Below are 26,830 nucleotides of genomic sequence, written 5' to 3'. Positions count from 1 at the left end.
TCAGCCTAGCTCACAGCAACCTCAAACTCCTGGGTTCAAGCAATCCTACTGCCCCAGCCTCCTGAGTAGTTGGGACTACAGGCATGCACCACCATGCCTGGCTAATTTTTTCTATATATATTTTTTAGCTGTCCATATAATTTCTTTCTATTTTTAGTAGAGACGGGATCTCGCTCTTGCTCAGGCTGGTCTCGAACTCAAACAATCCGCCCGCCTCAGCCTCCCAGAGTGCTAGGATTACAGGTGTGAGCCACTGCGCCTGGCCTAAGAAACCAATGTATATACATTAATTTCAAAACACTGTATCTCTAAAAACTGTTACTGATCATTTGAGCCTTCAGCCAGTTGTAATCTCTTTGCTGGTGGAGGGTCTCACCTCGATGTTGATGGCTGCTGACTCATCAGGGTGGCTGTGGTCATTTCTTAAAATAAGACAACAATAGAGTTTGCCGCGATTGACTCTTCCTTTCATGAAAGATTTCTGTGTAGCATGCGATGCTGTTTGATAGCATTTTACCCACAGTTGAACTTCTTTCAAAATTAGAGTTAATCCTCTCAAACGCTGCTGCTGCTTTATCAATTAAGTTTAGGTAATATTCGTAATTCTTTGTTGTCGTTTCGACAGTGTTCACAGCATCTTCACCAGTGGTGGATTCCATCTCAAGAAAAACCACTGTCTTTGCTCATCCGTAAGAAGCAATTCCTCATCCATTCAAGTTTTATCGTGAGATGCAGCAATTCGGTCACATCTTCACACTGCACTTTTAATTCTAGTTCTCTTACTATTTGCAACACATCTGCAGTTACTTCCTCCACTGAAACCTTGAACTCCTCAAAATCATCCATCACGAAAGTAACACACATGGTACCCACCAAGCAACTGCCCTTCATCCACCCCCCTCCCACTCCCACCCCTCTGAGTCCTCATCATCCATGGTTCCACAAAGCTTTGGATTTAAAGTGACAGAGGTGAGACTCTTCCTTCCACTTGCACCATTGCAGAGTTATTAATTGGCCTAATTTCAATATTGTTGTGTCTCAGGGTATGAGGGGAGAGGGAGAGTAATACAGGAATGTCCAGTAATACAGGAATGTAACAGTCAGAACATACACCACATTTATCGATTGAGTTCGCCATCTTAAATGGGCACAGTTGTGGCACTCCACAACAATTACAATAGTGACATCAAAGATCACTGATCACAGCCAAGTGTGGTGGCGTGCACCTGTGATCCCAGCTACTCGAGACACCAAGTCAGGGAGAGTGGCTTAAGGCCAGTAGTTTGAGACCAGCCTGGATGATCCAGTGAGACTCCATCTCAAAAAAGAAGGAAAAAAACACAGATCACCATAACAGATATAATAATAATGAAAAAGTTTGAAATATGAATATTACAAGAATTACCCAATGTGACACAGAGACACAGAGCGAGACTATGCTGTTGGAAACATAGCACTGATAGACTTGATCAACACAGAATTGCCACAAACTTTCAATTTGTAAAATATGCAGTATCTGCAAAGCACAATAAAGCAAAGCTCAATAGAGTGAGGTGTGCCTGTAATTCAGTTTCCTCCATCACTATCTTAAGAGGTAAGTAAGGTCCTGCTTCTTAGGCCTTTCTTATAACATCTCCTCCCATTCGGGTGCACTGCCTAATTTCTCCCTGTTGAAATTCTACTCTAGGAAACCCTCAAATAACAGTGGCTTAAACAGGATAGGATTTTATTTCTCTCTCATGTAGAAGAAGATGAGGGTGTTTAGTCCAGGGCTGGTGTGGCACTCCACGGGGCCAGTGACCCAGCCTCCTTCTCTGTTGTTGCTCTGCCTTCCTCAGCATAGAGCTTCTGCCTCACAGCCTAAAATGGCTGCCTAATTTCATCTCGACTGCAGCGTCATGAGAGATCCTGAGCCTGAACCAACCAGTTAAGCTGCTCCTGAATTCCTGACCCCCAGAAACTGATTTTTTAAAAGTTCATTGTTATTTAACCCTGTTAGAGGATAATTTGTTATGCATCAATGAATAACTGATACTGTGTACCCAGACTCTTTCCCCATGTATTCATTATCCTGAGCCTCCAACCTAGGCATATGTGAATGAATTGGTTAAAGATTGCCTTCCAGAACCCAAGTTCCTGAGGGAGGGGCAGAAATCATGTCTTATGTGTCCTTGCCCTTGGAGCCCTCCCCCAACCTTGGTGCACAGTAGGACTGTAGTGCCTGACAGCTCTGCTTCCTAGAGGAAAGCCCTAGCCTCCTGGCTTGCCTTCTGGTAGATGAGCCAACTTAGAGATGATGAGCTGCTAATGATTAATCATCTGGCCTTTTGTCAAAAATGTGGCTTTGTTTCCCAGAGGTCACTGTTTCCATCTCTTTCATTCCCTCACTTCAAGTGCTGCCAAGAGGGCGGATGTGATAGCCAGGAAAACCAGAGACTTCTTGAGCCTGCTGTCTTCCCCTCCCTGTGGCCAGTGCTAAGGGCTGAGCCCTTCAAGGACCACTCAAGGGCTACCTCCTCCTTGTCCAGACCTTCCTTGATTTCCCTGATTGTCCTTCCCTGGATGGGAGGAAGCAAAGAAAAAGATCTTGAAAAATGACTCCCTCATGCTGAAATTTTATAAACCATACTGTCAGAGCAACTTAACTTATACCTATAACTCATGGCCTTGTTTATTTAAATAATAACATACACAATACTCTTTACTATAAATTCCATATAACCAGTTGATTTTCATAGAATGCTTTTACTGATTTTTGCCAAACTCTTGTGTCTGTGTCCAACCTATGGTTGCAATTGGCGAACACCATGAATGTTGTAAATGAGCACATTTTTGTTTATACTAAATAGGTTCAACCAGAGCAAAACAACAAAGACGTAAGTCAGAACTTCACTCATTCTTCAGTGGCATGAATGAATTTGCTGCAGAATCAGACAATAGTTTTTGAAAACTGGAAGAATATTTTCTTAGCTTTTTGTGCTCTTCACAACATAATAGGTAAAGATATGACATGCTTTTAAAAACAGCTTTTTTGAAGCCCAACTGACATATAATAATTGCACAAGTTTAAAGTATATAATCGGATGTCGTGATATGTGCACACACCCATGAAACCATCACTGCCATCCACATAGTGAACATACGTATCAACCCTAAAAGTTTCTTATATACACTGGCCTTGATTTTTTTTTGGGGGGGGTCATTTCTATATGAATGTATTGGGCAACATTCTATTCTAGGGCCAATATCCATTGTCTCCTTCCTTCCCAATAGAATCTTAATTTTGAGTTTCAACTTCTCCCCAGCCTGATCTAAGATCACCCCCAACCCCAGGACCAAGTGTAGACCCTATTAACCTAAGACAATCAGTGCATGACATTCTCCTGGTGACTGGGGCAGGCATGTGACCTAAGCTGGCCAATCACGCTATATGGAATCCTAGTCCATGCTTAGGAGAGTGTCTTTTTCCCCTTTCCTGTAGATGGACTCAAAGAACATGACCCTAATTGTCATTGGAAGCTATCTTGGAACCATAGGAGAACCAGCCTTAGGATGAAGTTGACACTGCAGAGGTCAGAGAGTAGAGAGACCAAACCTCAGTGACTGATAGCAACGCTGAGTCCCTGACTGTTTTGCACGTGGAGCCTGCCTGTCCTAGGCAGTTCTCAGGCAGCTGCCAATGATTCTGGTCTTCATGTCTTTGTTAAATCTCCACCCGTGAGTGTGGGCAGCACCTGTAACTTGGTTCTAATCAAGGGCGATGGGATGTCACTTCTGTAATTAGGTCATATAAGACTGGGACTTGTGTCCTTGCAACACTCTCTATTGCCTGCTCAGCCTGCACACTGTGTTGAAGCAAGTGGCCATGTTGGAGATTTCCACATGGCAAGGCACTGAGGGAGGCCCCCGACCACAGCCAGGAAGGAACTGAGGTGCTCAGTCCAGCAGCCCTCAAGGAACTGAGTCCTGCCAGCAACCATGTGAGTTTGGAAGCAGACCCTTCCTCAGTTGTGCATTCAGATGAGACCTCAGCCCTGGCCAGCAACTTGACAGCAGCCCTACAAGACACCCTGAAGCAAAGGCAGCCATCAGCGTGTGCCTAGACTCCAACTCACAGAGATGATGAGGCAATAAATGTGTGTTGGTTTAAGCCATTAAATTTGGGGATAATTTAGATAACTAAACACCACCCTATCTATAGGCTTCAAGTTAAACGAGGTACTTCATTTCCTTTGTACTCAATCCACTTAGAGTGAGGGTTTTCTGTCACACCCAAGAGCATCTTCTTGTGGCAAGTCTCATCCCATTAGTGTCTCAGCTGCTCAAGAACAGGACTTCATGACCTCCTAATGCCTCATCGGTATCAGTAACTTTGTACACTACATGAACTAAGGACATTCTTGGCCCTAGTTTTAGTTCATCTTCTGATAGCACAGTCTAGAGACAATCCTTGGAATGGCACAGAACTCAGGAATGGGGAAGACTTTGTTCTTGGTTACAAGTCTTTTCTATTTAGACAACAAGAGCTTAGTAAGTACCTGCTGTTTGTAGAGTCCTTTACTGGATATTGAGGGGAAGGGTGAAGAAAATATTTAAAAGAAAGATGTGTTACCTTCTCCCAAGGAGCTTGCACCCAGGCTAAGGATAATTGAAGCAACAAGAACCTTAAGTGTCTGGAAATATGTAACAAGTGCAGGTTAATAGGGCACTTCAGTTGGGAGCAGACAGGCTTCAGGAATGGACCTTCGAGTCAGAGGAGCAAATGCAGCTGGCTGTCTGGGCAGGAGACGGGTTCCCTGAGAAAGATCTTGGATGCCTCTAGTGTCTGCCCCAGTGATGAGTGTGGCTGGCCAAGGGAGAGTGGGACACAGAGACTTCAGACAAGAAGCCACCCAATAATACAGGTTGGGGCTGCTTGCAAAGCTTTTGGGGGTGTTTCCTCCGCTCCTTAGCACCCTGTCTGAGATTGCCCACCCTTCTCAGCCAAGATAGGCCAATCAGATTATCCCTCCTGAGAATCAGGAACTGGGACTGCAGGGTGCTGGCCAGTCTCTACATAGCTGCGACTGAGTCATGCAAACCCGGGGGTTGCAGGATGTTCTGTCAGCAGAGAGGGAGGAAGGAAGGCTGGGAGCTGCAGAGTGGGTACAATGAGGCAGAGAATCGCAGAGAGCAGTGCCGAAGAAACCCTGCATGGTCCTAGGAGAGAGACCCTGAGTGTGCCAGTCCAGACCCTATCCCTTCCAGAACCGGGGAATCCCTGACCACCCCTGGGTACCACAAGGCACACCTACACCTGTGCCAGACTCACCTTCCTGCCACCTGGAGTCTCAGAGAAGAAGGAGGTCAGGAGACCAGGGTCAGATGCCACAGGTGACCAGGACCTCCAGAGTGCTTCTTCAGCCAGCATAATTGTTCAGAAATCTGAACCTTTCCTTTCAGAAAATCCAGATTTCCAGCATTTGTTAAATTGTAAGGCCTTGTATGCCCAAGCCCTATGCCTGCTGGACAGCCGTCAGTGAGAAGAGAGAAGAGGCTGCCCCTTTTGCCAGAGCCTGGTTCCCAGTGCACCCCAACCCTGCCCAGCTGGTGCAGACATTTCCGTTCCCATCTGACCTTAAGGACACTAACTGATTTTGCAATAATAAAGTGTCCCTCTCCCTCTCTCTTTCAAGATTTCTCCAAAGTGACAGGGACTGGAAATGTGCGACCCTGCTGGAGGTCAGATGAAGACCGAAAACCCACAAGATGAGCTGTTTCCTGGTTACCTACTTTTGCAAAACAAAAGGTCCCAAACAGCACCATTTTATTATATTTCAGGATTTTATTGGTCAGGAATTCAGGCAGGGCTCATCTAGTGATTCTTCTGTCCCATGTGACAGTGGGATTTAGCTAACAGATGGGCTGGTCTGTAGGGTCCAAGATGCTTCACTCGCACATCTGGTGCCTTGAATAATTTGCCCAAGGTTCACAGCCAGAGGTCCAGTAGGACCGGAGCCCAGTTTGTCTGACTCCACAGTCTTGTTCCCTGGCCCATCCCTCCCCGTCGCCCCCCAACCACCACCTTTCTCCACATCCCAGGAGATCCCAGGAGGCTGAGCCATGCGGACTTACCAATGAATCCCAAGTCCTCTGGCTTCCAGCTGGGTTTGGCGCCTGGGGGGCCACTGCAGGAGACTGTCGGGAGGGAGGAGAGTCAGAACATTTTATTTTCATGGCTGCCTCTCTTTGGGTCACCGCGAGCTGGTCCCTGGACTGAAGGTACCTGCTCCTGTGCCCTGGTGGTCTTTCTGCAGGACAGGATTCTCTCCTCCTGGGTCTGGTGACCACTCCCTCCTCATCCTTTGGGTTGAGAAGATAACAAATTTGGGGGTTGCAGCACCCTCTCCTGTACATCCCCACCTGCACATCTATTAATCACTCCTCAAGTTATCGTAACAGGCAGTGCCATGCGTTCCCCGTGGGGCCCTGTTGGGAAGGGACGATGGAGGGAGAGGCTGCCATCAAGCAGAGCCTGCAGTCCACTGGTGACAGCTAACAAAAACCTCCCTCAGCTGAGTTTGAGTTTTTAAGATAGGAAAAGAAAATTAAAAATTCTGTATAACCTAATTTCGTAAGTGAGAAAAAGGAAAAAAAACTTAAATTTTGTATTGTTTCTTTTAACAGAGGTGTCTAATGGGGCAGCAGGCTGGAAGCACATGAGACTCTAGGCCCCCCTGCCATCCCGGGACCCCTTTATTAAAAGGATTTGTTCTGTACAATTTAGATTCGGTCAAAAGGCCACACTCAAGGATCCAGGTTGCTGACCCCATTGCTTTTCTCCATCTTGGCTTTCTTCTTCAGTAGAATTTTACCACCTAGTGGCTCAGGAGGCTACTGTCTGACCCAAGTTTCTACTCTGCCAGCTTAACCCCAGCTTGGGCACGAGGAAGACTGCTAGCATTCCTTCACACAGCAAAAAGTCCCACATTGGCCCAGTTTGGGTCATATGCTCATCCATGAACCAATCACAGTCACTGGCAAATGTAGGGCTCTGATTAGCCAGACTAGAATCATGTGGCCCTCTAAAATGGGGGTAAGGTGCTGTCACCTCCACCTGAACCCAATAGATCAGTGTGGGCGAGGGGAGGGGTGGTATCTTAAAGGGAAAAAGGGTGCTATTACTAAAGGAGGTGAGGGTAGAGGGGGAGGAGCTTGCAGGCCCAAACAACAGCAGATATTCCTTCCATCAGGAGTCCTGAGATCCACGACGAGGGAGGAGAGTGGCGGGTATGAGGACTTGGGAGTGAAAAGGGGACACAGGAAGAGGGCTGAGGCAAGCTTGGCCAGGTACGCCAGAGGCCACAACTAAAAGGGGCTGCTCAGAATTCTGGAATCTGGCCATCTCCTCTGTGGTCATTTACCAGCAACAGCATCGTGGTGGGGCCTCATCTGGTGCCCACCTGAAGAATTCTGGCTTCTCAGAACAGGTGAGCAGTGGGGCCTTGAGGGGGCCTCCGTGGGGATGTGTCGAGAGGCTTGTCCTGCATTTCTCAGCAGCTGTCCAGGAAGCTGAAGGAAACCTTTTTTCAGCGGGAAGGTGGCATGGAGAGTGGGTCACTGACAGTGCAGATCAGCCTAGAAGGGCCTAAAGGACTTTTCTAGGGGCAGTAGTTGCATAGACCACTTCCCTGAGGAAGCCCAGGAGTGGCCTGCAGGCTCGTTTTAGGAAGAACTAGGGGATAACAATGGTGCCCCAGGGGCGTGTCTTCTCACCAGCCCACTCATTGGTACTCATCACTTTCACAGATGAGCAAGGTGAGGCTCTGGGAAGAGCCTTGCCCAAGGCCACGCAGCTAGAAGGCCCCGGGGTTGGATTTGAACATAGGGCTGTCCTCAAAGCCAGGCAGGTGGTGAGAAGATGACTCCCATCCAGGGAGGAGCCAGTGTAGCCTCTGCAGGAGAGGAAATGTCAGTGGGGCGTGGCTCTGCCCATGAGGGGAGCCCGTAGGAAACTGGCCAGAGGGGGAAGTGGTGTGGCCTGGAGCAGTCACAGTGACCTCCTGGAGGCTGTACCTTTTTTTCCTTTTTTTTTTTTTTTAAAGAATAGTTTTATGGAGATATAATTCACATAATATACAATTCACTGACTTAAAGCATAGAATTCAATGGTTTTTAGTATAGCCACGACATTGTGCAACCATCACCGTAATCAATTTTAGATCATTTTCATCATCCCCCCAAAAACCTCATAACCGTCAGCAGTCATTCCTCATTCTCTTCTCTCAGCCTCTGGCAACCACCAGTTGACTGTATCTATGGATTTGCCTATTCTGGACATTTCATGTAAATGGAATGTCGTCCTCTGTGACTGGCTTCTTTCACTTGGCACGATGTTTTTGAGGCTCATCCATGATGTAGCACACATCAGCATTTCATTCCTTTTTATGGACTAATAATATTCTATTGTATGGATATACCACATTGTGTGTATCCATTCATCAACTGACAGACACTGTCCTGTCTCACCTTTTGGCTATTTCGAACAACACTGCTATGAACACTCACCTACAAGCTTTTGTGTGGACACGTTTTCATTTCCCGCGGGTACATACCTAGGAGTGGAATTGCTGGATCATGCGACAACTCAGTGTTTACCCGTCTGAGGCCCTGCCAGACTGTTTCCCAACGTGGCCGCACCATTGCCCGTTCCCACGCGGAGGCGGTGCTTTGAATGCTCACTCGTGGATTCTTTTCTTTTTCTCTCTTTCTGACAGGCGGATTTGGTGGCAATGCTGGGAAGAGGGTGTGGGGAGAGAGGGCTGGTCATGCTTTCCCAGAGCCCTGGGCGCAGCCCTGTCTGGCCTCCCCTTGCTGAGTATCCTCAGGCAAGTCACCTCCACTCTCTGGGCCTCAGTTTCTTTACCTATAAATGAAGGTGTCAGACCTGGGTGATTTTGCCCCCTGAGGACGTGTAGCAATGTCTGGAGACATCTTTGGTTGTTACAAGGAGAGGGTGATGCTACTGGTGTCTAGTGGGTAGGTGGCTGGTAAACACCCCACAACGCAGAAGACAGCCCCAATAATAAAGCATGATCTGGCCCCAAATGCCGATAGTGTCCAAGTAGAGAAACCCTGCGTTAGACTGAGGTGCCCTCATAGGATCCAGTCCCACTCAGTCAGTCTGTGAAATGCTCTGGGGACAGACGGCTCAGGAGGCATTTTTGAGTGCCTGCGCACTTAGAAGAGAGGCCTCCCCAGCCTACTTGGGTTGCTGCGGATGTTGTATTTGTGTGAGCTGGCTGGCCTTCTCCCTTTGCCCCTATCTAGGTGTGGTACCTAGCACAGGTGAGTTAGATACCGGGCTTGATGGATGAGCAGGTGGCCTTGTTCGGTAGTGAGCTCATCGTCAGAGCAGGCATCCAGGAGGAGGCAGCACGGATACCTGGGATGTGGAGGAGGCACCCTGCCTCTGCTCTGGAGCTGCCCTTGGACGACGTGGAGGCTCCTTCGGACGCCAGGCTGGAGAGCTCGGGGCCGCCCCACCTGCCGGCCCGCGGTCGCTGCGGGAGGAGCGGAGAGCGCCTTCCTTCCCACGGAGCCCACGCCAAGTTGGAGACTTCTCTAAGTTTCCCCCGGGGGAGCCCCGCGGGCCGCCCGCGCCACAGCCCCGGCCTGCGGAGGCGGCACCCGGAGGCCGGGCACCCGCGGGGCGCCTGGGACCCGCACCGCCCGCCGCAGGCCCGGCCCCGGGGGCGCGGCCGCCGCCGGGGCTTCCGTGTGCCCCAGGGGGGCTCCGGGTCGCGAGCCGACGCCGAATGGCTTTTGACAAAAAAACCCTTGACCACCAAGGCCAGCCTCTTCCTGAAAGTCCCGCTCGCTCCGATACAGGAAGTAGAAGGGAGCGAGCGCCCCAGAGCGCGGCGGCGGCGGCTTCCCCACTCGGCGCGGGGTGGCGGCGGCGCCCGCCCGGGCCCTTCCCGAGGGCCAGCGCCGGGGACATGCGGGCGCCGGGGACTCCGCGATCCGCGCGGGCCCGCGCCTGAGCCGCTCCCTCCACCGTCCCGGAGCTGCTGGCGGCATGATCCGACCGGCCGGGGCGCCCGCGCGCGGGGACCCCGCGGGGTAAGTCGGGGCGGCCGCCCCCTCCCTCCCTGGGATCCTTCACGGCCCCCGCTCAGCCCGCGTCCCGCTCGCCCCACTGCACCTCCGCGGCCCCGAGAGCCCTGGGGGCTCCGGGAGGGACCTCTGGCCCCGGGACCTCGCGGGTGTCGGCTGAAACGGACCCGCCCCCCAGCCCCCACCGCCGCGGCCAAGGCCAGACCCGGGTTCTGCGGGGAAGGGGCGGCCCTGCTGACTCTGCAGCACCCGACGACTTAGCTTCACTTTTAAGGCCAGACATTCCTCGCTGGAAGACCAGCGCACGCTTTGGCGTCTGGGCGGGCGGCTTGCGAGGGAGTGCGTCTCTACCTGTCAGAGCCGGGGCTGCTCGCGTGGACGCGGCCGCCTCTCTCGGCTCCTGCCCCGCCTGAACTTTGGATGCAAACACACGCGGTCCCGGCCCCGCCAGCCTGCTACACCCGCCACTCTGCCCGAGTCCCCGCGCGCGCCCTCGGGCTCTGGGTCCCTGTGGGTGTGGGGTGGGACACCCGGGTCCCCGCAACTTCGGGCGCCCGCGGCCCTGCGGCTGACCCGCCCCCTTGGACCAAGGGCCCATCAGGATCCCCTCCTCCGCCCCTCTGGCCTGGCCAAGGACAGTGACCTTCGGACTGGCCTTTGGCGAGCCTGGTGTTTGGGGAGGGTCCAGGGCACACGGGCTGAAGGTGCAGCTTGGAGCGCGTGAAGCCAAACGGTTTGGAAACCGGCTTCGGGAGAGGTCCCTCGGGTCTAGTTTCATGTCCTTCCCTCCACCGTCCCGGCTCCCCGGCTCCCCGAACCTCCTCGCCCCGCCCCACCCCTGGCGACAGCTCGGCTGGGCTCTTGGCCCTGCCTGAGGGTGGGGAGAAGGTCCTCCCAGCCCTGAGGGCGTCCGGGAAGCTTCAGGTGTTGAGGAGGCGCCAGGGCGGAGGCGGATTCCCGGGAAAGCCTGTCAGAACCTCTCAGGGTGCCAGGGTTGATGGGCGCGTCTGGGGGAGCCATCCCAGCTTTTTGGTTTAAAAGTCCCGGGCCTGCTCCAGTGATGGACACCCCGCGGCGGCTGCCTGGCCTAGTAGTGTGACCTCATCTCCCAGGCCCTCGGTTCTCTGCTCTGTGAAACAGGAGAGCTGGGCGGTCTGGTGCAGTCCCGGATTGGGCCTTGGGGGGACAGCTGGAGGGGCCTGGCTCCCGCGCGGCCGGGAGGGGCTTGGAGGGGCCCTGAAGCTCACTGGGATCTGAACGTCACCGCCTTCGCCCACCGCAGCCCGGAAATTCTGGATGCTGGTTGCTTTTCCTTGAAAGTGACCTCTGCAGAGATAAACGCCATCCGGGTGGGAATTCCTTTGGGGAACACGCCCCCCCGCCCCCCTCCCCCTCCGGGACAAGTATCTGCCACACCCAAGAGTGTGGAGTGGAGCTGGCCAGGAGTCCTCCGGAGGAAGGGGAGGTGAGGGACCAGGGCCTGACCTCACCTACTTCCCTTTTCCCCAGGAATGACCTAGCCTGACCCACTTCCTCCTGCCCTTCTTTGTTCATTACTGGACCAGTTATTTAACCTCTCTGTGCCTCAGTTTACTTATCCATAAAATGAGGATTAAGTAATAGTAACTACCCCTGGTAGTTGTTTTGAGGATTAAATGCATAGAAAGAGTTTAGCAGGTTGGCCTACTGGGGAAACCTTTAATAGTTACTATTATTGTTATTACCATTATTGTCATCACTTGTTGGCTGTGATCCCTCCATTTGCCGACTGTAACCTTGGGCAAGTGACCTGGCCTCTGTCTCATCTGTCAATTGAGGCCATAATGACGCTGACTTCATAGATTCATAGGAGGATTTGCCGAGTGCTTAGTTAAGCAGCTGCCCACAGGCAGCTTAGGGTTAACACACGAGCGCAGGCCTGCTTAGAGCAGGGCCTGGTACATCTGAGCGCTAGATGAATATTGGTTTGTTGCTAAAACTGTTGCTTTACTTTGGGGGACCTTTTGGGTTGGAAGGGGTCCCAAGGGTTGGAAGGATTTGCTGATGCATTGGAGGTGAGATGGGAGACAAGGAGTTGAGGATGACTCTGGTGAGGCTGTGACTGCCAGGGGGCCAGCACTTCAGGGACAGACGCTGAGCTGTGCGGAGTCACCTGGGAATGGGTCCCCTGAGAATCCACTCAAGCCGGTCGCTTTCAGGGGTTGGGAGAGGCCTAGCAGGCAGCCCCGCACTGTCCCACCGTGGCAAGCAGACCAGTGGCGTTTTCGTGTGTTTGACATATTGAAGGCCTGCTTAAGATTTCATTTGAAAAGGATTCCACTGTTGGAAAGATGTGGCTGTCACTGACCTAATCCAATCCTTGATTTAACAGAGGAAACGGAGAGACCCAGAAAGAGGAAGTGCCTTCCCCAGTGTCCTGGGAGCGGGAGGTGGAACTCAAGTCTCCTGAGCCTTGGGCCTGTTATAATACAGGGGTCCTGCTGAAGCCTTGAGAGGACCCCACCCACTCCAGGCTGAGACAGGGTCTCTTCCAGGGTGGAGCCCACCCAGAGCAGGGCCAGTGATGAACTCAGCATCTGAGCTTGCAGCTCCGGCTCTGCTCCCTGACCTGGGCTCCCTTGCTTTCAGGGGCTAACGCTCCCAGCTGGGAGACCCTTCCAGCCCCTAACAGAGACTGTGGCCCATGGGCAGCAAAGGGTTACACCCCCGGCTCAGGCCTGCACTCCTGGGCCCCCCAAAGCCCCAGCAAACCCTCTGAGAAGCAGCTGGGTGTGCAAGGGGCTGGGGATGCAGGGTCTGCTTGGGGTGAGGGAGTCGCAGCACATTTACCCCTGAGGCCCTCCTTCCTATGTCCCCTGCCCTTTGGTGCCTCCCTACTCTGAGCCTAGGTCCTGGTTTAGTGATCTCTACCAGAGCAGCAAATGTGGAAAGCTTAAAATGCCCTGGGGCACCTGCATTTTAACCCAGGAGATCCAGAAATCAAAAATGGAAACCCACCAGGAATTGGTCTCTGCTGGAAGCAGAGAGAGGTGTGATATTTGAGAGAGGACACCCCAGACCCTCACCGGCCTCCCTCAGCTCCATGTTGCAGATAAGAGACTGAGGCAGCCCACAGTGCCTGCTCCCAGCCCCGGGGCCAGAGCAGAAAGAAGGAAACCGGTGACTGATCACCACAAATTCTGTCCCTCTCGCCCCCCTGGAAGATTCCACCTGTCATGGCGAAATCTTGTCATCTAGGCAGTGACAGATGAGCAGAGGGGAGGGCAGGCTGGGAGGAGAGACGTGCCTTGGTGGTGGGAAGGTGTAGGGCAGGGCTGGGGAGGGAGACAGTGCGCCCTGCAGAACCCGGGAGTACACGATGCACGCTGCTTTTCCCAGTGAGTGTTACCAGATAACAGGGTTTGTGAGAACAGAAGGCAAATAGAACTATTACCTCGAACCTGCCATTTATTCTGAGAACCAGGCAGTGAAACTGCTCCTGCCCCCCAGGGGTGTCTGAAACATGGATGTTTCCCCCAAGATTGGAGCAAAAGATGAAAATCACAACTTTAATGACTTTCTAAGGTTGATCTCCCCTCCATCCCACCCTCCAGTGAGCCCTTCTGGTGGCGTGGCTCTTGCTAGAGGGCAGGGAAAGCAGCATGTCCCCCCACAGCCCCCTAATCACCCTCAGGTGCCATGTTCTCCTATTTAAAAGCCCCTCAAGGAGGCCCTGTCCTCCATGCCCCAGCCCAGCCCTGCTGTAAGCCAACACACAGCTTCACTTTTTCTGTGTCCCCAACATGCAGAACTTACTGCCCATAGCCTCATGCCCATGAAGTTTCTTCTGCCTGGGATGTTGCTTCTGTGCTTTGAAAAGGGTCCACCTCCTCCATGAAGCCTTCCATGCACACCAGCTCACAGGAATTCCTCCTTTTTGAATACTCATCCCCTTTTTCACTTGAACCACTTGTTTTCCTAGCAATTTTAGAGAAGCCAAAACCTCTTTAATATCATGTCTTTCTACTTAGATTATAAACTTGCAAAGAAAGAGATCAGGTCTTTTAGTCCCATATCTTTGTGTCCTGCATATAGCTGGCACTCAATAAATGCTTGAGGCTGATAATATACTGAATGGGATTCTAAAAATCACTGCACAGCTTTCTCTTTTGTGTCCTGGAGTACCCAAACCTCTGGAGGTATTTACAAGACAGCCCAGACCACAGGGTGAGGCCCAGGCGGGGTTAGGGGCCCAGCTCCACCCTGCAGCAGGTGGTGACCCCTCCCCAAGGCCACCACACCCCTCTCTAGTCTGGAAGAAGGACGCCACCCAGGGAATTGATAGGGACCCTGCTTAGCCCCACTCCCTTCATCTTATCTTCCCCAGAGGTGTTCTCAGTGCTTCTCTGGGACAGAGGATGGGGAAGGAGAAGCCACTCTGGAGCATGAATGGGTGCTGTGTCCCCAGCCAGAGGAGTGGAGATCAGCTGGCCTTGCAGGTTCTGGGGGAACCCTGGCTGTGTCAGTGGGCCCCAAATGCAAATTGCTGGACCACTGAGAAACTAGGAAAATAAGAGTGTTGTTGTGCACGTGTGTGTGTATGTGTGTGTGTCTGTGTGTCTGTGTGTGCTTATCAGCCAAGGTTGCCAAACCGTCTTTTCCTGGGCAGAGCTGTCCTTTGCTGATTTGGAAGAAGTTTGGGGACCTGCATGTTGTAGGACATCAGTAGGGCTAGGGAATTTATCCAGGGTCCTGTCCCCTCATGTTTTGGGATTTTATTCTAGGAATCAAGTCCCATCATATCCCTGGACCTCAGTTTCTCCATCTGAGAAATGAGCTCAGTGATCTCTAAGGTCTCTGCTTGGCCTGACATTCAGTAATTCTCCAAATTACTGGCCAACGGGCAGCAGCAGCTCGAGTCCTAGAGTAATAGTGGAGTTCAGGGGATTGAAGTGCCCACTGGAGATGAGGCAGCCCTTCTTCCTTCTGATAGCTGGAAGAACAGCCTATGGAACAGTCTAGAACATGCAGGTATACATGCATAAGAAACAAAAACCCATAAAGGAGACTTCTGGGTCATTACCCTGACCAAGTGTCTGGAGGAAATGTTTTCTTCATTGCTCTGGGTTTATTTTGACCAAAAAACAAAACAAAACAAAAACTTGTCTTGAAGAGAGTACATTCGGTTTTAGGAACCCACTCTGGGGCAAGGCCTATGGCTTCCGGGTAGAATTTGCTAGCTGCACAGCGAGTTGGGACAGTGTCTCAGCATTTGGGTAGGTTGGAGTGCCCTCTCGAGTGTGGCTGGGCTGGTGAGGTGGAACATGGGCGACTGTCTTGTGGGGACAGTGGAGATGGCTAGGAGACTGCAGGCTGCCCGCGGCGCCTGGCTCTAGAAGCTGTCAGGGAAGCCTGCCCGTCAGCGTGGGGGAGGGGAGAGTCTGAGGGGTGAGCCCGGTGCCCAGGCCGAGGGAGGGGCTCCTGCTTGGCCGTGGCCTCCCGGCCCAGAGCTGCCCTGGGGAGCCGGCTGGTCCCTGTGCAGGTGGGGGTGGCGGTGACACTGTGTGCCTCCCTCCCCCAAACACAGTGTCATACAGTGAGGCCAGTCCTTCCTGCCTGCCAGTGTGGCCTTGGAGGAGAACAAAGGAATGCGCAGACGTGAGGAGCCCTTCCTCAGCTGGGGTGCCCACATGGCAGCGGAAGGGCCTTGCTGACCGTCTGTGTGGCATCAGCCTCGGGCCTTTCTGGACGGGTCTGGAAGCCACCATTGTGTCCGCCTTTCACTCTCCTGTGCAACCTCAGCAGGGCTCCTCCCCACAGGGGTAGGGGTGGACGGGGCTGCCCCAACGCAGGACAACGCTGGTGTCAGGAGCTTTGAAAGTGGCCACTGAGCCCCATCTTGCCATAATTCCCAGGGGTGCCCCCGCCCCACCCAGTACTTTTCTGATCGAATGAACCAGGCTGCTGTGAAACGTCGGTTCCCCTTCAGAAGCAGCGGCCTGGGGAGTGGTTGCGGTCCAGGCCTGTCTTCTGTATGTGAAGTGGCGGTGCACACTCAGGCCACATCCTATGGCCTGACGGCGCCAGCCTCCAGGGCGAGGCCCCAGGATTCCAGGAGAGGGAGTGGGGAGTGGGGCCATCAGCGAGGGCACTTCCCCTGTGAAGGTGGTCCCCGTTGTGCCCCTGACCCTGGGGTCTTCAACAAAGCCAAGAAGTGACATTCAACACCAGGTGTCAGGGCTGGTGCAAGAGCCTGTTTCCTGAAGGACAAGCTGGAGGGAGGGAGGGCAGGGCAGCCCAGAAGAAGCAGAGGGCACCGCAACAGTAGCAGAGAAGCCTTCCCCTCCTCCACGGTTGCCAGGGCCAAACTGCCCCTGGGTCAGTAAGTGTGCTTCTTCACCCACCCGAAGGGCTTTGCATCTGAAATCCACAGTCTGATGATCTCTGGTTAAAGGATCAAGCTGTCAAGAAAGAATTCACAGGGGACCTCTTTCCCTAACCTCCATGTCCCCAGCTTCCTTAATCTCAGTCAGTGTCGGAGATTGATAATGTAAATTCCTCTAGGGATGTTGCAGTTCAGAGCAAGGACTTAGCTCTCTACAGATGGCACCCGGTGACAGCATTTATTATGCTTCTTTCTGTTCCTGACATTTTTGACAGAGCATCCATTTAAAGTATATTCAGGGATTCTTCCAGTGAATATCTTCCTCGTTTATCTTCACCCATACCCCTAACCATCCATACACGCATCCACCTATCCATATATCCACCATCCTTCCATTTACTTACCCACCCATCTACCCATTCCCCCACCCATCTCCCTGTCCTTCCATCCATCCACCCATCCACCCATCCATTCATCCATCTACCCCTTGCCCCACACATCCACTCATCCATCCACCCATCTACCCATCCCCCCATCCATCATCCACCCATCCACCCATCTACCCATCCATCCATCCATCCATCTATCCATCCACCCATCCACCCATCCACCCATCTATTTACTGAACACTTGAATATCTAGGAGTTTCCAGTTTATCCAATAGGAAAAATAAGAGAAATATTCACATAATTAAAGTACAGGGCACTTTATCACAAGGTGCTGAGGCTCTAGAACGCTTGGTTGTGGTGAGCAGAGGTGACTCCTAGAAGAGGTGGCATTTGAATTGGGTCTTGAAGGATAAGTGGGCTTTTGACCATTGCAATCAGGCATATGCAGAAAAGGGTATTCCGGATAGGAAAAATGCACCGGGTGGGAAGGGGAAAAGGACAAGTGTGTGGGAGCCTTGCGGAGCCTTACATGGGGGTGGAGCAGGGTTCCGTGTGCGATGGGCCCGGAAAGAGGATTGGGGTCCATTTGGCTGCAGGTGGGCAAGTTTGACTGTTATCCTGGTGGTGAGGACCACAGGTCTGCTCTCCTGCCTAGTGGTTGGGTGACCCGGGGCAAGGCACTGAACCTGAACCTGCCAGAACCCTTCTTCCTCCTCCTCTATTAAGTCTAGTGTGGATCTCTGCCTCCCAGGCTTGCTGTCAGGTTACCTGAGATGATGTTCTTATCTCTTTGGGTTGTGAGACCAGCAGGGGGGGTGGCTATTACCTGTACGTATGTGGTATGTGTGCGTGTGTGCACACGTGTGCATGTGCTATTGATTTTCCAAAAAAGTTTTTATTACATACTTGAAACTTCACACACAGACACTCAAAAATACTGAAATTTAAAGCATCAAATGCTTTTATCTCTTTGAATCTGCACCTAGTCCGAGCACATGTTAATTTGTGTTTCTCTTTTTTCACTGTGTTACTTCCTGTACACATTTCTATGTGCTGTGTTGTGGACATATCTTACCTACCTACCATCTTCCGTGGTCTTATCATATTACGATCAGTTTAATGGTCAGAGCTGGCTTATTCATATGCCTGTGTTGACTTCTTTCCAAGTCCCCTCCTTTTTTTTTTTTAAACAGGGTCTTGCTTTGTTACTTAGGTTGGAGTGCAGTGGTACGATAATATCTCATTATAACCTTGAACTCCTGGCCTCAAGCAATCCTCCCGCCTCAGTCTCCCAAGCAGCTGGGACTACAGGCACTCACCACCATGTCCAGCTAATTTTTTAATTTTTTGTAGAGATGGGGGTCTTGCTATGTTGCCCAGGCTGGTCTCAAACTCCTGGGCTCAAGCAATACTCCTGCCTTGGCCTCCCAAAGTACTAGTTGGGATTACAGGTGTGAGCCACTGTGCCAGACCCCTAAGTCCCCTGTGTTTTAAATTAAGGTCCTGAAAACTTCCATGGGTCTAGGGTTCGGTAACCATTTCCTTGACGTCTGTCACCATCCTGGAGTCTTTGAGTTCAAGAGTGAAACAGAGCCTGTTGATTGGCCTCTGAATTTTAGCTGGGTGTAAGTTTTAGCTGAACATTTCCCTATTTCCTTGCAGCTAGATGTGGCCATATGATTAAGTTCGAACAATGAGATACAAGTGGAGAGTGCAATTTGCGTGGAGATACCTTTAAAGTGAAGGGGTATGTCATTCTCACTTCTCCCCTCTCCTGTTGCCTGGAATGCAGATATGATGGCTAGAGTTGAAGCAGCCATCTTGGACTCTGTGGTGAACTTCAAAGCAGAAGCTACGCAGGGTGGAACAACAATATAATAAGGCTTCCAAACATCCTAGCTCTGGACTGCTTACCCAATATTTTATGTGAGAGGAATACTTATCTATCTTGTTTAAATCTCTGTTATTTTAGATTTTTCTTTCACTTACAAACTTAATTCTAACACATACAAAGAGTTTTATATCTCTTGTCACATAGCACCGGATTATAGGCCAGAAATACTAAGCTGCTTTGCAGGGCTACCTGTGAGTCCTCATTTCCTAGTGGAGGGAGGGAGGGAGGAAGAGGAGGAGAGAGGAGAGGCAGTTTCACACTGACTAAGGCCGTTGTCTCAAGGATTAAATTGCAAGCATTTTTTTCGTATTAAGTGTGTATGAGTTTTAGATTTCACCGACGCTTCAGACTGTTTATTCTGGTTTGTGTTTCTGACTCCTGAATCCTTGTGCTTTGACAAGACTGGAGACTCCCGATCAAGGCAGCCCGACTCTCCCCTCAGCCTCAGTTCTTGTCTGTGCTTCCGTTCCAGAACTCTCCTAGGGAAAGTCTCCCTGTGCCAGTGTTCTGTGGCTTCTTCTGAGAGCCGGTCTCTCACCTCGCAAGCTCGACAAAGGCCTGAGGCCAGTCTCCGCAGTGCCTGCGTCTTGCCAGCTGCTGCCACTCCCTCATTCATTCACTGTCTCTTTATTGAGCACTTGCTGGGCAACCAAGCTGGCTTTGTGCTGACCACTGGCCACTGGGGGTCTTCGGTGGTCACCTTACCTCTTTGCCCAGCTCTGGATAAGGTTTGTCCTGAAATGGCTGGGACTTGACTTCCTCCTTCCAGGGACAGCACGGGCTTATTCGAGCCTGTAAGAGCCTGCTTGGAGCTGCTCTAAGACAGCCCAGCGTCACACCCTGGACGTGGGGAGGCCCTCAGGGCTGTGTCTGAGAGGCCCCAAGGATGGCCTGGGACTTAGCGATCTTGAGAGCTGGGTAAGTGCCCCATGAAGTGGTTTGAAGGACAGTCAGGGGACTGGTTGCCACTGGCCAAAGCAGCCCCCATGCCTGGCTCTCCTATCTTCAGGCACTGGAGCTCGGTGTTGCCCTGGAGACCCCTTCATCCAGCCCCGGCTTACAGATGAGTCTGTGGCTCGGAGAGGGGAAGTGGTTTCCCCGAGGTCTCACAGCAGGACCCAGGCTCTTTCCAAGGCTCTGTGCAGGCGCCCAGGCCGCTACTTTGCACACGGCCCGAGAGATGGGGAATGGGCACATTGGCCTTCACTGGTCACCTGCCTCTCTAGCCTTGGGAAGGTATTGAGCTGTTTGTTTCCTGCCCCTCCTTGACCTTTTGGAAGAATCCTTCCCAGGCCTCTGGGGCTGTTGTGTACCATTGTGCAGGTTGCTCACTGCTCAAGTGCACCTGGCTGAGAGAAAGGCAGGTGGGGGCTGAAATTTCATTCTCTTGCCAAGCTTTGTGTCATGACAGGTGTGTGAGGGAGGAGGGGATGGGGATGGGGGTGGCCTGCATCCATGGGGAGCAAGAACCACCTTTTTATACTTTATACAGAGGCACCATATGGGCTACCAGGGACCCTGGGCAGCAGAAGAGCCATCAACACACTCAAAGCCTTGCTCCTCATGCCTGTAGCAGCTTATTCTCTGTCTGCGCCCCTATTAGACTGGAAGCTTCCGTCAGCAAGGACAGTGACTCCTGGTGGGGTGTGAGAATGTCATTGCCAGATCGGCACCTTGGGGACACAGAGAGCTCTCGTGAGAGGACACTCTTGCTGAGCGAGAGTTAGAAGGGCCGGGAAGGAGGATCTGGCGCAGGGCTTGGTAAGTGTTTGTGGAATGAATATTCGGCAGGTGAGTGCCAGGGAGAGGGTGGCTTAAAACAACAGAAATATCTCTCTCTCTCCCTCTCTCTCTCTCTCTCTCTTTCTCTCTCTCTCTCTCTCTCTCTCTCTCTCTCTCTCTCTCTCTCTCTCTCTCTCTCGCAGTTTTGGAAGCCAGAAGTCTGAAATTAAGGTGTCACAGGGCTACGCTCCCTCCCTCCAAAGGCCCTTGGGCAATGAGCCTTCCTCGCCTCTTCCTAGCCTCTGGTGGCCCCAGCAATCCTTGGGGTGTCTGGTCTCCATGGTTACGTGGTCGTCTTCTCCCTGCGTGTCTTATGTTTCTCCTCTTCTTGTGAGGACACCAGTCGGATGGCGTTAGGGCCCAGCCTACTCCAGCATGACCTCGTCTTAACTAATTATTCTGCAACAGCCCTGTTTCCAAATAAGGTCGCATTCTGAGGTATTGTGCGTTAGGACTTCACATTTTGGGGGAGACACAATTCAACCCATAACAAACTAAGTTACATGGAGTAAAATTCACTGTCGTTAGTGTACAGTTCTGCACATCTTGACAAAGGTAGACAGTCATGCAACCGCCACCACAATCTGGACAGAGACGTCCGTCACCCTCCGAAAGTCCCCTGTGCCCTTTGTTGTCAGCTGTGCCCCTGCCCCATACGCTGGCAGTCACTCATTTCTGCTCCATCCTTAAGTTCTGCCTTTCTGAGAGCATCTCCCCAGTGGAATCATGCAGTGTGTCACCTTGTGTGGGGCTTCATTCCCTTAGCTCGATGTGTTTGAGGTCTGTCTGCGTTGTCGCGTGACTCTTGTCTTCCTCTTTGTCGCTGAGAATCTTTCATTGATGCACCGGTTTGTTTATCCTCTCCCCCGTTGAGGCCCATTTGGGTTGTTTCCAGTTTGGGGCGATTACAAATGAAAGCTTCACAAACGTGTGTGTGTAGACTTTGTTCTCAGCGGAGTCACATGGGCAGGGAGAGGTGGGCTTGCTGCCCAGCACTGAGGAGGCGAGGGGACAGAGACGGCGGTCGGTGGGTATGCGCCGTGTAGGTACCTGTATTCCGTCCCTCCCTCCTGTTCTCCACCCCCCAGGAGGACAGCTGTTGGCTGTTGTGGCTCAACATGGCTGTCTGGACATGTGGCTGCCAAGAGGTGGGACAGGAGGGTGAAGTTGCCGGGGCAGGGGGGTGTGGGCCCTGGAGGAAACGATCAGAGTTTACCCTCCACTCTGCCTCACTTTCCTCACCTGTGAAATGAGGGTAATAATAGCTCCTAATGCAGAGTTGTCATTGTATCACGAGTTAATATACGTAAGGAGCACAAACAGTTGGGCATGTAGTAGGTGTTCAATAAATATCCATTCCACTCACCCCTTAGACAGTGAGCCACTCTGTGGTGCCTCTGGTGGCCCTGTGAGGTCGTGGACAGCATCCTTATTTAGGAACTGGGGGAGCATGTCCCCTGACCCAGTTTTGCCCTGACTTGCTGTGAAACTTTGGGCTGGCTCCTTGCCCTCTCTGATCATTATTTCCTCTGTCCACGCAGCATGGAAGTACAGGCCCTACTGTGTGTCAGGTACTGTGCATAGCAGTGTGTGGCACAGCAGCCTACACACAGTAGGTACTTCATCAAGCTTTATGGCTTTGTGATCTGCTCATGACACGATGGGGAGAGGCCCAGGTGAATGGCTCTTGGGACACCCCCAAGTTTTGGGGCTGGCAGAGACTCCCCTGCAGCTGCCACAGACACTGTCCCCTTTCCCCCCAAAATACATCCTCTGTCTCTGATAGGAGCTGGCTGAGTGGCAGCCTGGTGGCCTCAGCAGCTGTAATGTCGGTGGAGAACTGAAGCCCGGCCTGGGCTCCGAGGGGAGCGCTGTGGTGGGTTGGAGTTCAAATGCCACAGCAGCCCCCAGGGCCCACCCAGCTGATGCAGAGCCTGCCCTGAGACCAGGTTTCATGTCCTTTTGTATCATGTTTATTGCATTTTGTGATTTTTTTTTGTTGTGGTGGTTTTATGGTTTAAAATGGTCCCCAAGTATAGTGCTCAAGGGCTGTCTAGTGTTCCTAAGCACAAGAAGGCTGCGGTGTGCCTTACAGAGAAAATGCGTGCGTTAGATAAGCGTCGGCCAGGCATGCGTTAGTCCTTTTGCTGTGAGTTCAATGTCAATGAATTAAGAATATATATTCAATAAGGTGCCTTTAAATAGAAACACACATAAACCAAAGTTATGTATTGATTGGTTGATGAAAATGTTGTGACCAGAGGCTTACAGGAACCTAATGCTATATTTTCCTTAGGAGAAATAGGTCTGTATTCACTAACTCGGTGTTCATGGCAACTTTATATCAATAGAACGTAACCACCACGAATGAGAATCAACTGTATCTCTGTTGTGTAGATAAATCTCTCCCCTGTGCTGTGTGCACTTCCACCATCTGCAGCAGCTCAGGCCTCTGGGTTAAGAAGTGCCCATCTTAACTATGGTCTTTCTTGAAAATGCGCAAGTCCTTGGGATATGCCATATTCCTCCAGTCTTGGGGCCTTGGTTCTCTCCTGCCTCCAGTGAAATTGGAGGGTTGGAAAGGACAGTTTCCAAGAAGGGCAGAGGTTAATGCTAATATTTTATATTATGGGATTCTAATACAAGAATTCTTGTAGGGAGTAGCGTATCAATAAAGGCAAATAAAAAGCAAGGAGGTCGGGCATGGTGGCTCACGCCTGTAATATCAGCACTTTGGGAGGCCGAGATGGGAGGATCACTTCAGGTCAGGGGTTCAAGATCAGCCTGGGCAACATAGCAGGACCCCATCTCTACAAAAAAATTTAAAAATTAGCTGGGTGTGGTGGCATGCACCTATAGTCCCAGCTACTTGGGAAGCTGAGGCAGGAGGATCACTGGAGCCCAGGAATTTGAGGCTGCAGTGAGCTGTGATTGTGCCACTGCACTCCAGCCTGGGCAACAGAGTGAGACCTTGTCTCTAAAAAGAAAAATAAAAAGCAAGGATTCTTGACATTCACAGATTTGACACTAGTCATCACAGTTATTATATCTTCAGCATTTATGTCAGGCCACTTTGCTAAGAGCTTTTCCTCAGTTAATTGTCACAGCCCCTGAGACTGGGGCTACAGTGTCCAGTTTATAGGTAAGGAAACTGAGGCATAGCAAGTGACGTGATCAAAGCTCTCAACAGTAAGTGGCAGCGCCAGGAACTGAATCTGGGTTTGTCTGAGTCGGGAGTCTCTGCCTTAGCCCGGCAACTCCCTTCGTCGCTGTGCTGCATCCCAAGGTGCCGGGGCCGGCTGCCTCCCTAGACCCAGGTGCTGCTGGAACCTCCCCAGCCTCCCAAACCCCGCTGAGGGGACGACCTCCCTACCCTCTCCCCAAGTTGGCCCTGTGTGAGCAGACCAGGTGAAGAACCTGGGAGGTTCAGACAGGGGTGCCCGCCCCTACCTGCTGCTCTCTCCCTTGTCATCCACTGGCAGAGAGAGTCCCACTGTGCAGTCCCTGTGCTTGGGGACACTGGGGGTCATTTTAACCTGGGTGGTTGGAGTGTGCGGTCATGCCTCCTTGTAGCTTCTTCCTCTCCTCCACCCCAGAGCCTCCCTGTTGCCCCCGAAGTTGATTAGCAGGTGTCTTAGTCAGCTTGGGCCACTGTAACAAAATACCATAGACTAGGTGGCTTATGAGCAACGGATTTATTTCCCACCGTTCTGGAAGCTGGGAAGTCCAGGATCAAGGCGGCGGCAGATTTGGAGTCTGGCAGGGGCCTCCTGGTTAGCAGGCAGCTGTCTTCTCTCTGTGTCCTCACGTGGTGGAAGGGCCAAGGCAGCTCTCTGGGGCTCCTTTATGCCGGCACTGATCCCATTCGTGAGGGCTCTGCCCCCAAGACCTGGTCACCTCCCAGGGGGCCCTCTCCTAACGCCATCACATAGGGTGGGGGATGAGGATTTCAGTGTATGCATTTTAGGGGGACACAGACGTCTCTGGCAGCCAGTGCCCTCAGCTTCCCCCAACCTCCCACTTTTGCAAACTCACCAACAGTGACTGATGCCTTAGCAGGAGGGACTGCAGGCTTTGAAATCTGACGGGAGCAGGTGAGTGTGTATGTTCTCAGGGAACAAACACTTCGTGGCGAGCTGCTTTCAGGCTGGGGGTACAGAACACATCTGGTTTTGCGGGGCCCCCGGCCAGGGGGGTGGCCCCATCAAGACGTGTTAGGACTGCAGGCAGCTCATGACACGCTTGTTCCCCAGTGGAGGAGATGTGGTCATGGTGACTGCCAGGGGGGTTGCAGGGTGACTCAGTGTCACCGGAGGGGGAGGGATGTGACACCACAGTGGCTTCCTGCGAGGCACAGATCGGGGCTGCTCTCCTTGGCCTGCACCTGCATGTATGTCACTGGCAGTGCCCGTGGGAGGGCAGCCATTGGGAACCAGCATTGCACAGCCCCTCCAGTTTAGAAATGGGCGTTCACTTTGTCAAAGCACACCTCCCACCCCCATATCCTCATTTTCACTGCCCCCCCCAGCAACCTATGCAGTAGGTGGGGGCAGGTATCCTTTCTCCTATTTTACTGCTGAGAGATCTGAGGCCCAGAGAGGGAGGGAAACTTGCCCAAGGTCACACAGCAAGCCAGTTGCAGAGGCTAGAACAGACCCCAGCTAACTTTCTAGGGTAAAGTGTTTTCTGCACCACTCAGAGCTTCCCAGGATAAATAATATCCACAGCAGCTACTTACTGAGCCACTATTAAGCTCCACATGCTTTAGTCCTTTTTGTCCTCACAACAACCCTAAGGGGTCATCTCATTTTATAGACATTGAAAGGTTAGTCTCAGAGGGGGATTCCGGCAGGGGTCTGAGTGAGGGCACCGAGGCCCTTGTCACCCCTTCTGGGGTGAGCTGTGTCCCAGGGCTACTGCTCCCCTACCCCACCCCCTGCCCTGGCCCCAGCACCAGGCAGCGGAGGGGAGGGCTGCAGGCTCCTTCCCATTTCCCCGACTCAACCCCAGATGAGGGGGAACCTCTGAGTAAGCAGCAGGCAGGGCCAGAGGCCGGGCTCACAGTGGGAGGTGTGGGCTCACGTGTTGTGGGTGCTCCTGGAGGGAGGGTGGCCCGCGGGGGCCTCCCCGGAGCCGTCCAAGCCTCCCTTCTAACTTGTTTTCCCAGCCTGGTCCATGCCTGGGCAGGAGGAGGCAGCGGAAGGAAGGTGGGCACGGGAAGTGGGGGGCTCTAGAAGTGCAGGGAGCTCTGTAGGGGACGAGGCTGGGGAGGCCTGGGCGGGGATCGTGTGCCAAAGCCGGACCCGAGAAGGGGCCTGGACGCACAGCTAGCCTCCTGTAGCGGCTTTCGAGAGAAGGGGCCGCTAAACACTGCAACAGACGACCCACGATTGGAATTTCCTTTCCTGAAGAACTTTCCAAATAGGGTAGTGGCTAATGGTAACAACACTCGGCATGCATATAGTTTTCCTCTTTAACTTAATTCTTTTCTTTCTTTTTAATTGGAAACAAATCCCACGAGTAATACATGAATTCATATACACAATGAAAAGATTTAAACAATAGAAAAGCCTAGGACAAAGCCTGCATTGTCTCACGTGGTAGCCACTAGCCACATGGAGCTGTTTTGCAGATTAAATTAGTTAAAATGAAGTAACATTCGTGCTAGCCACATTTCAAATGCTTAATAGACACCCGTGTGGCTTATGGTGACCATACTGGATGGTGCAGATATCAACATTTCCGTCATCACACAAAATTCTGTTGGACAGCACTGGCTAGCACATAAACTAGGAAAACCCTACCAAGTCAAAAAATAATCTTTGGAATGAGTTTGGTTCCTTTGGACTTGTTTTATATATTTGCACATGTTTGGGTGTCCGTAGAGAGAGCCCCCTCGAGCTTATGAAACCCTCCCAGGTACACAGTTCCACCGGATCTGCCCAGTCTCTTGGCCTGATTTATCCCTTTTTTAAAAATTATATCCTTTGAGTCATATCCTTTTGTGTTTTTTTTTTTTTACACATGAGGAAACTGAGGCTCAGAGGAGGTACTTGCGCCACAAGTAGAGAGGGTTGGAACAGGTTTGTTCGCTAGGGTGGGTCCTTTCCCGTGGTTTGTCCAGGGTGGCTGAGGCGCTGCAGGCAGGGGGACTACGGGGGTCTTTTCAAATCCCTGCACATTCCACTGTGTTGTACGTGAGAGGGAGGCTCAGACAAGCAAGGTGATCTGGGACGTCTCACTGCTGGGCATCTCTTCCCCCACTGTTATTGTTTCCCTTGACATTTTCACTTATTTTCTGAT

At 52.0% G+C, this 26,830-nt stretch overlaps 1 protein-coding gene and 1 long non-coding RNA gene across 6 annotated transcripts in view; one reads left to right on the top strand and one right to left on the bottom strand.

Annotated features, from left to right (window-relative positions):
- Positions 1-1,340: 1,340 nt before the first annotated feature.
- Positions 1,341-9,674, bottom strand: LOC123645221. Of its 4 annotated transcripts, none has more exons than XR_006737450.1 (6): positions 9,341-9,674; positions 7,756-8,774; positions 7,404-7,551; positions 6,115-6,177; positions 5,312-5,435; positions 1,341-2,558 (listed from the first exon to the last, which is right to left on the bottom strand). It is a non-coding gene; the product is annotated as an uncharacterized LOC123645221 (long non-coding RNA). The 4 variants fall into 4 exon arrangements; XR_006737449.1 differs by having other exon boundaries at positions 8,595-8,774; XR_006737448.1 differs by having other exon boundaries at positions 7,404-8,774.
- Positions 9,675-9,881: 207 nt separating this feature from the next.
- The window catches only part of RIN3 (Ras and Rab interactor 3), a 119,015-nt gene continuing 102,066 nt past the window's right edge, over positions 9,882-26,830 (top strand). The window contains exon 1 of one of the 2 annotated variants that reach the window (XM_045561832.1): positions 9,882-10,104. In XM_045561832.1, coding sequence (XP_045417788.1) covers positions 10,061-10,104 — 44 coding nt within the window. In that variant the 5' untranslated portion in view covers positions 9,882-10,060. The remainder of the gene's footprint in view (positions 10,105-26,830) is intronic. The other variant, XM_045561848.1, reaches the window with a different exon arrangement.

This window comes from Lemur catta, chromosome 1 (genome assembly GCF_020740605.2).
Source record: "Lemur catta isolate mLemCat1 chromosome 1, mLemCat1.pri, whole genome shotgun sequence".
Taxonomy (NCBI): Eukaryota; Metazoa; Chordata; class Mammalia; order Primates; family Lemuridae; genus Lemur; species Lemur catta.
Note: the sequence above shows the minus strand (reverse complement) of the source record. Positions and strands in the feature narration are given on the sequence as shown.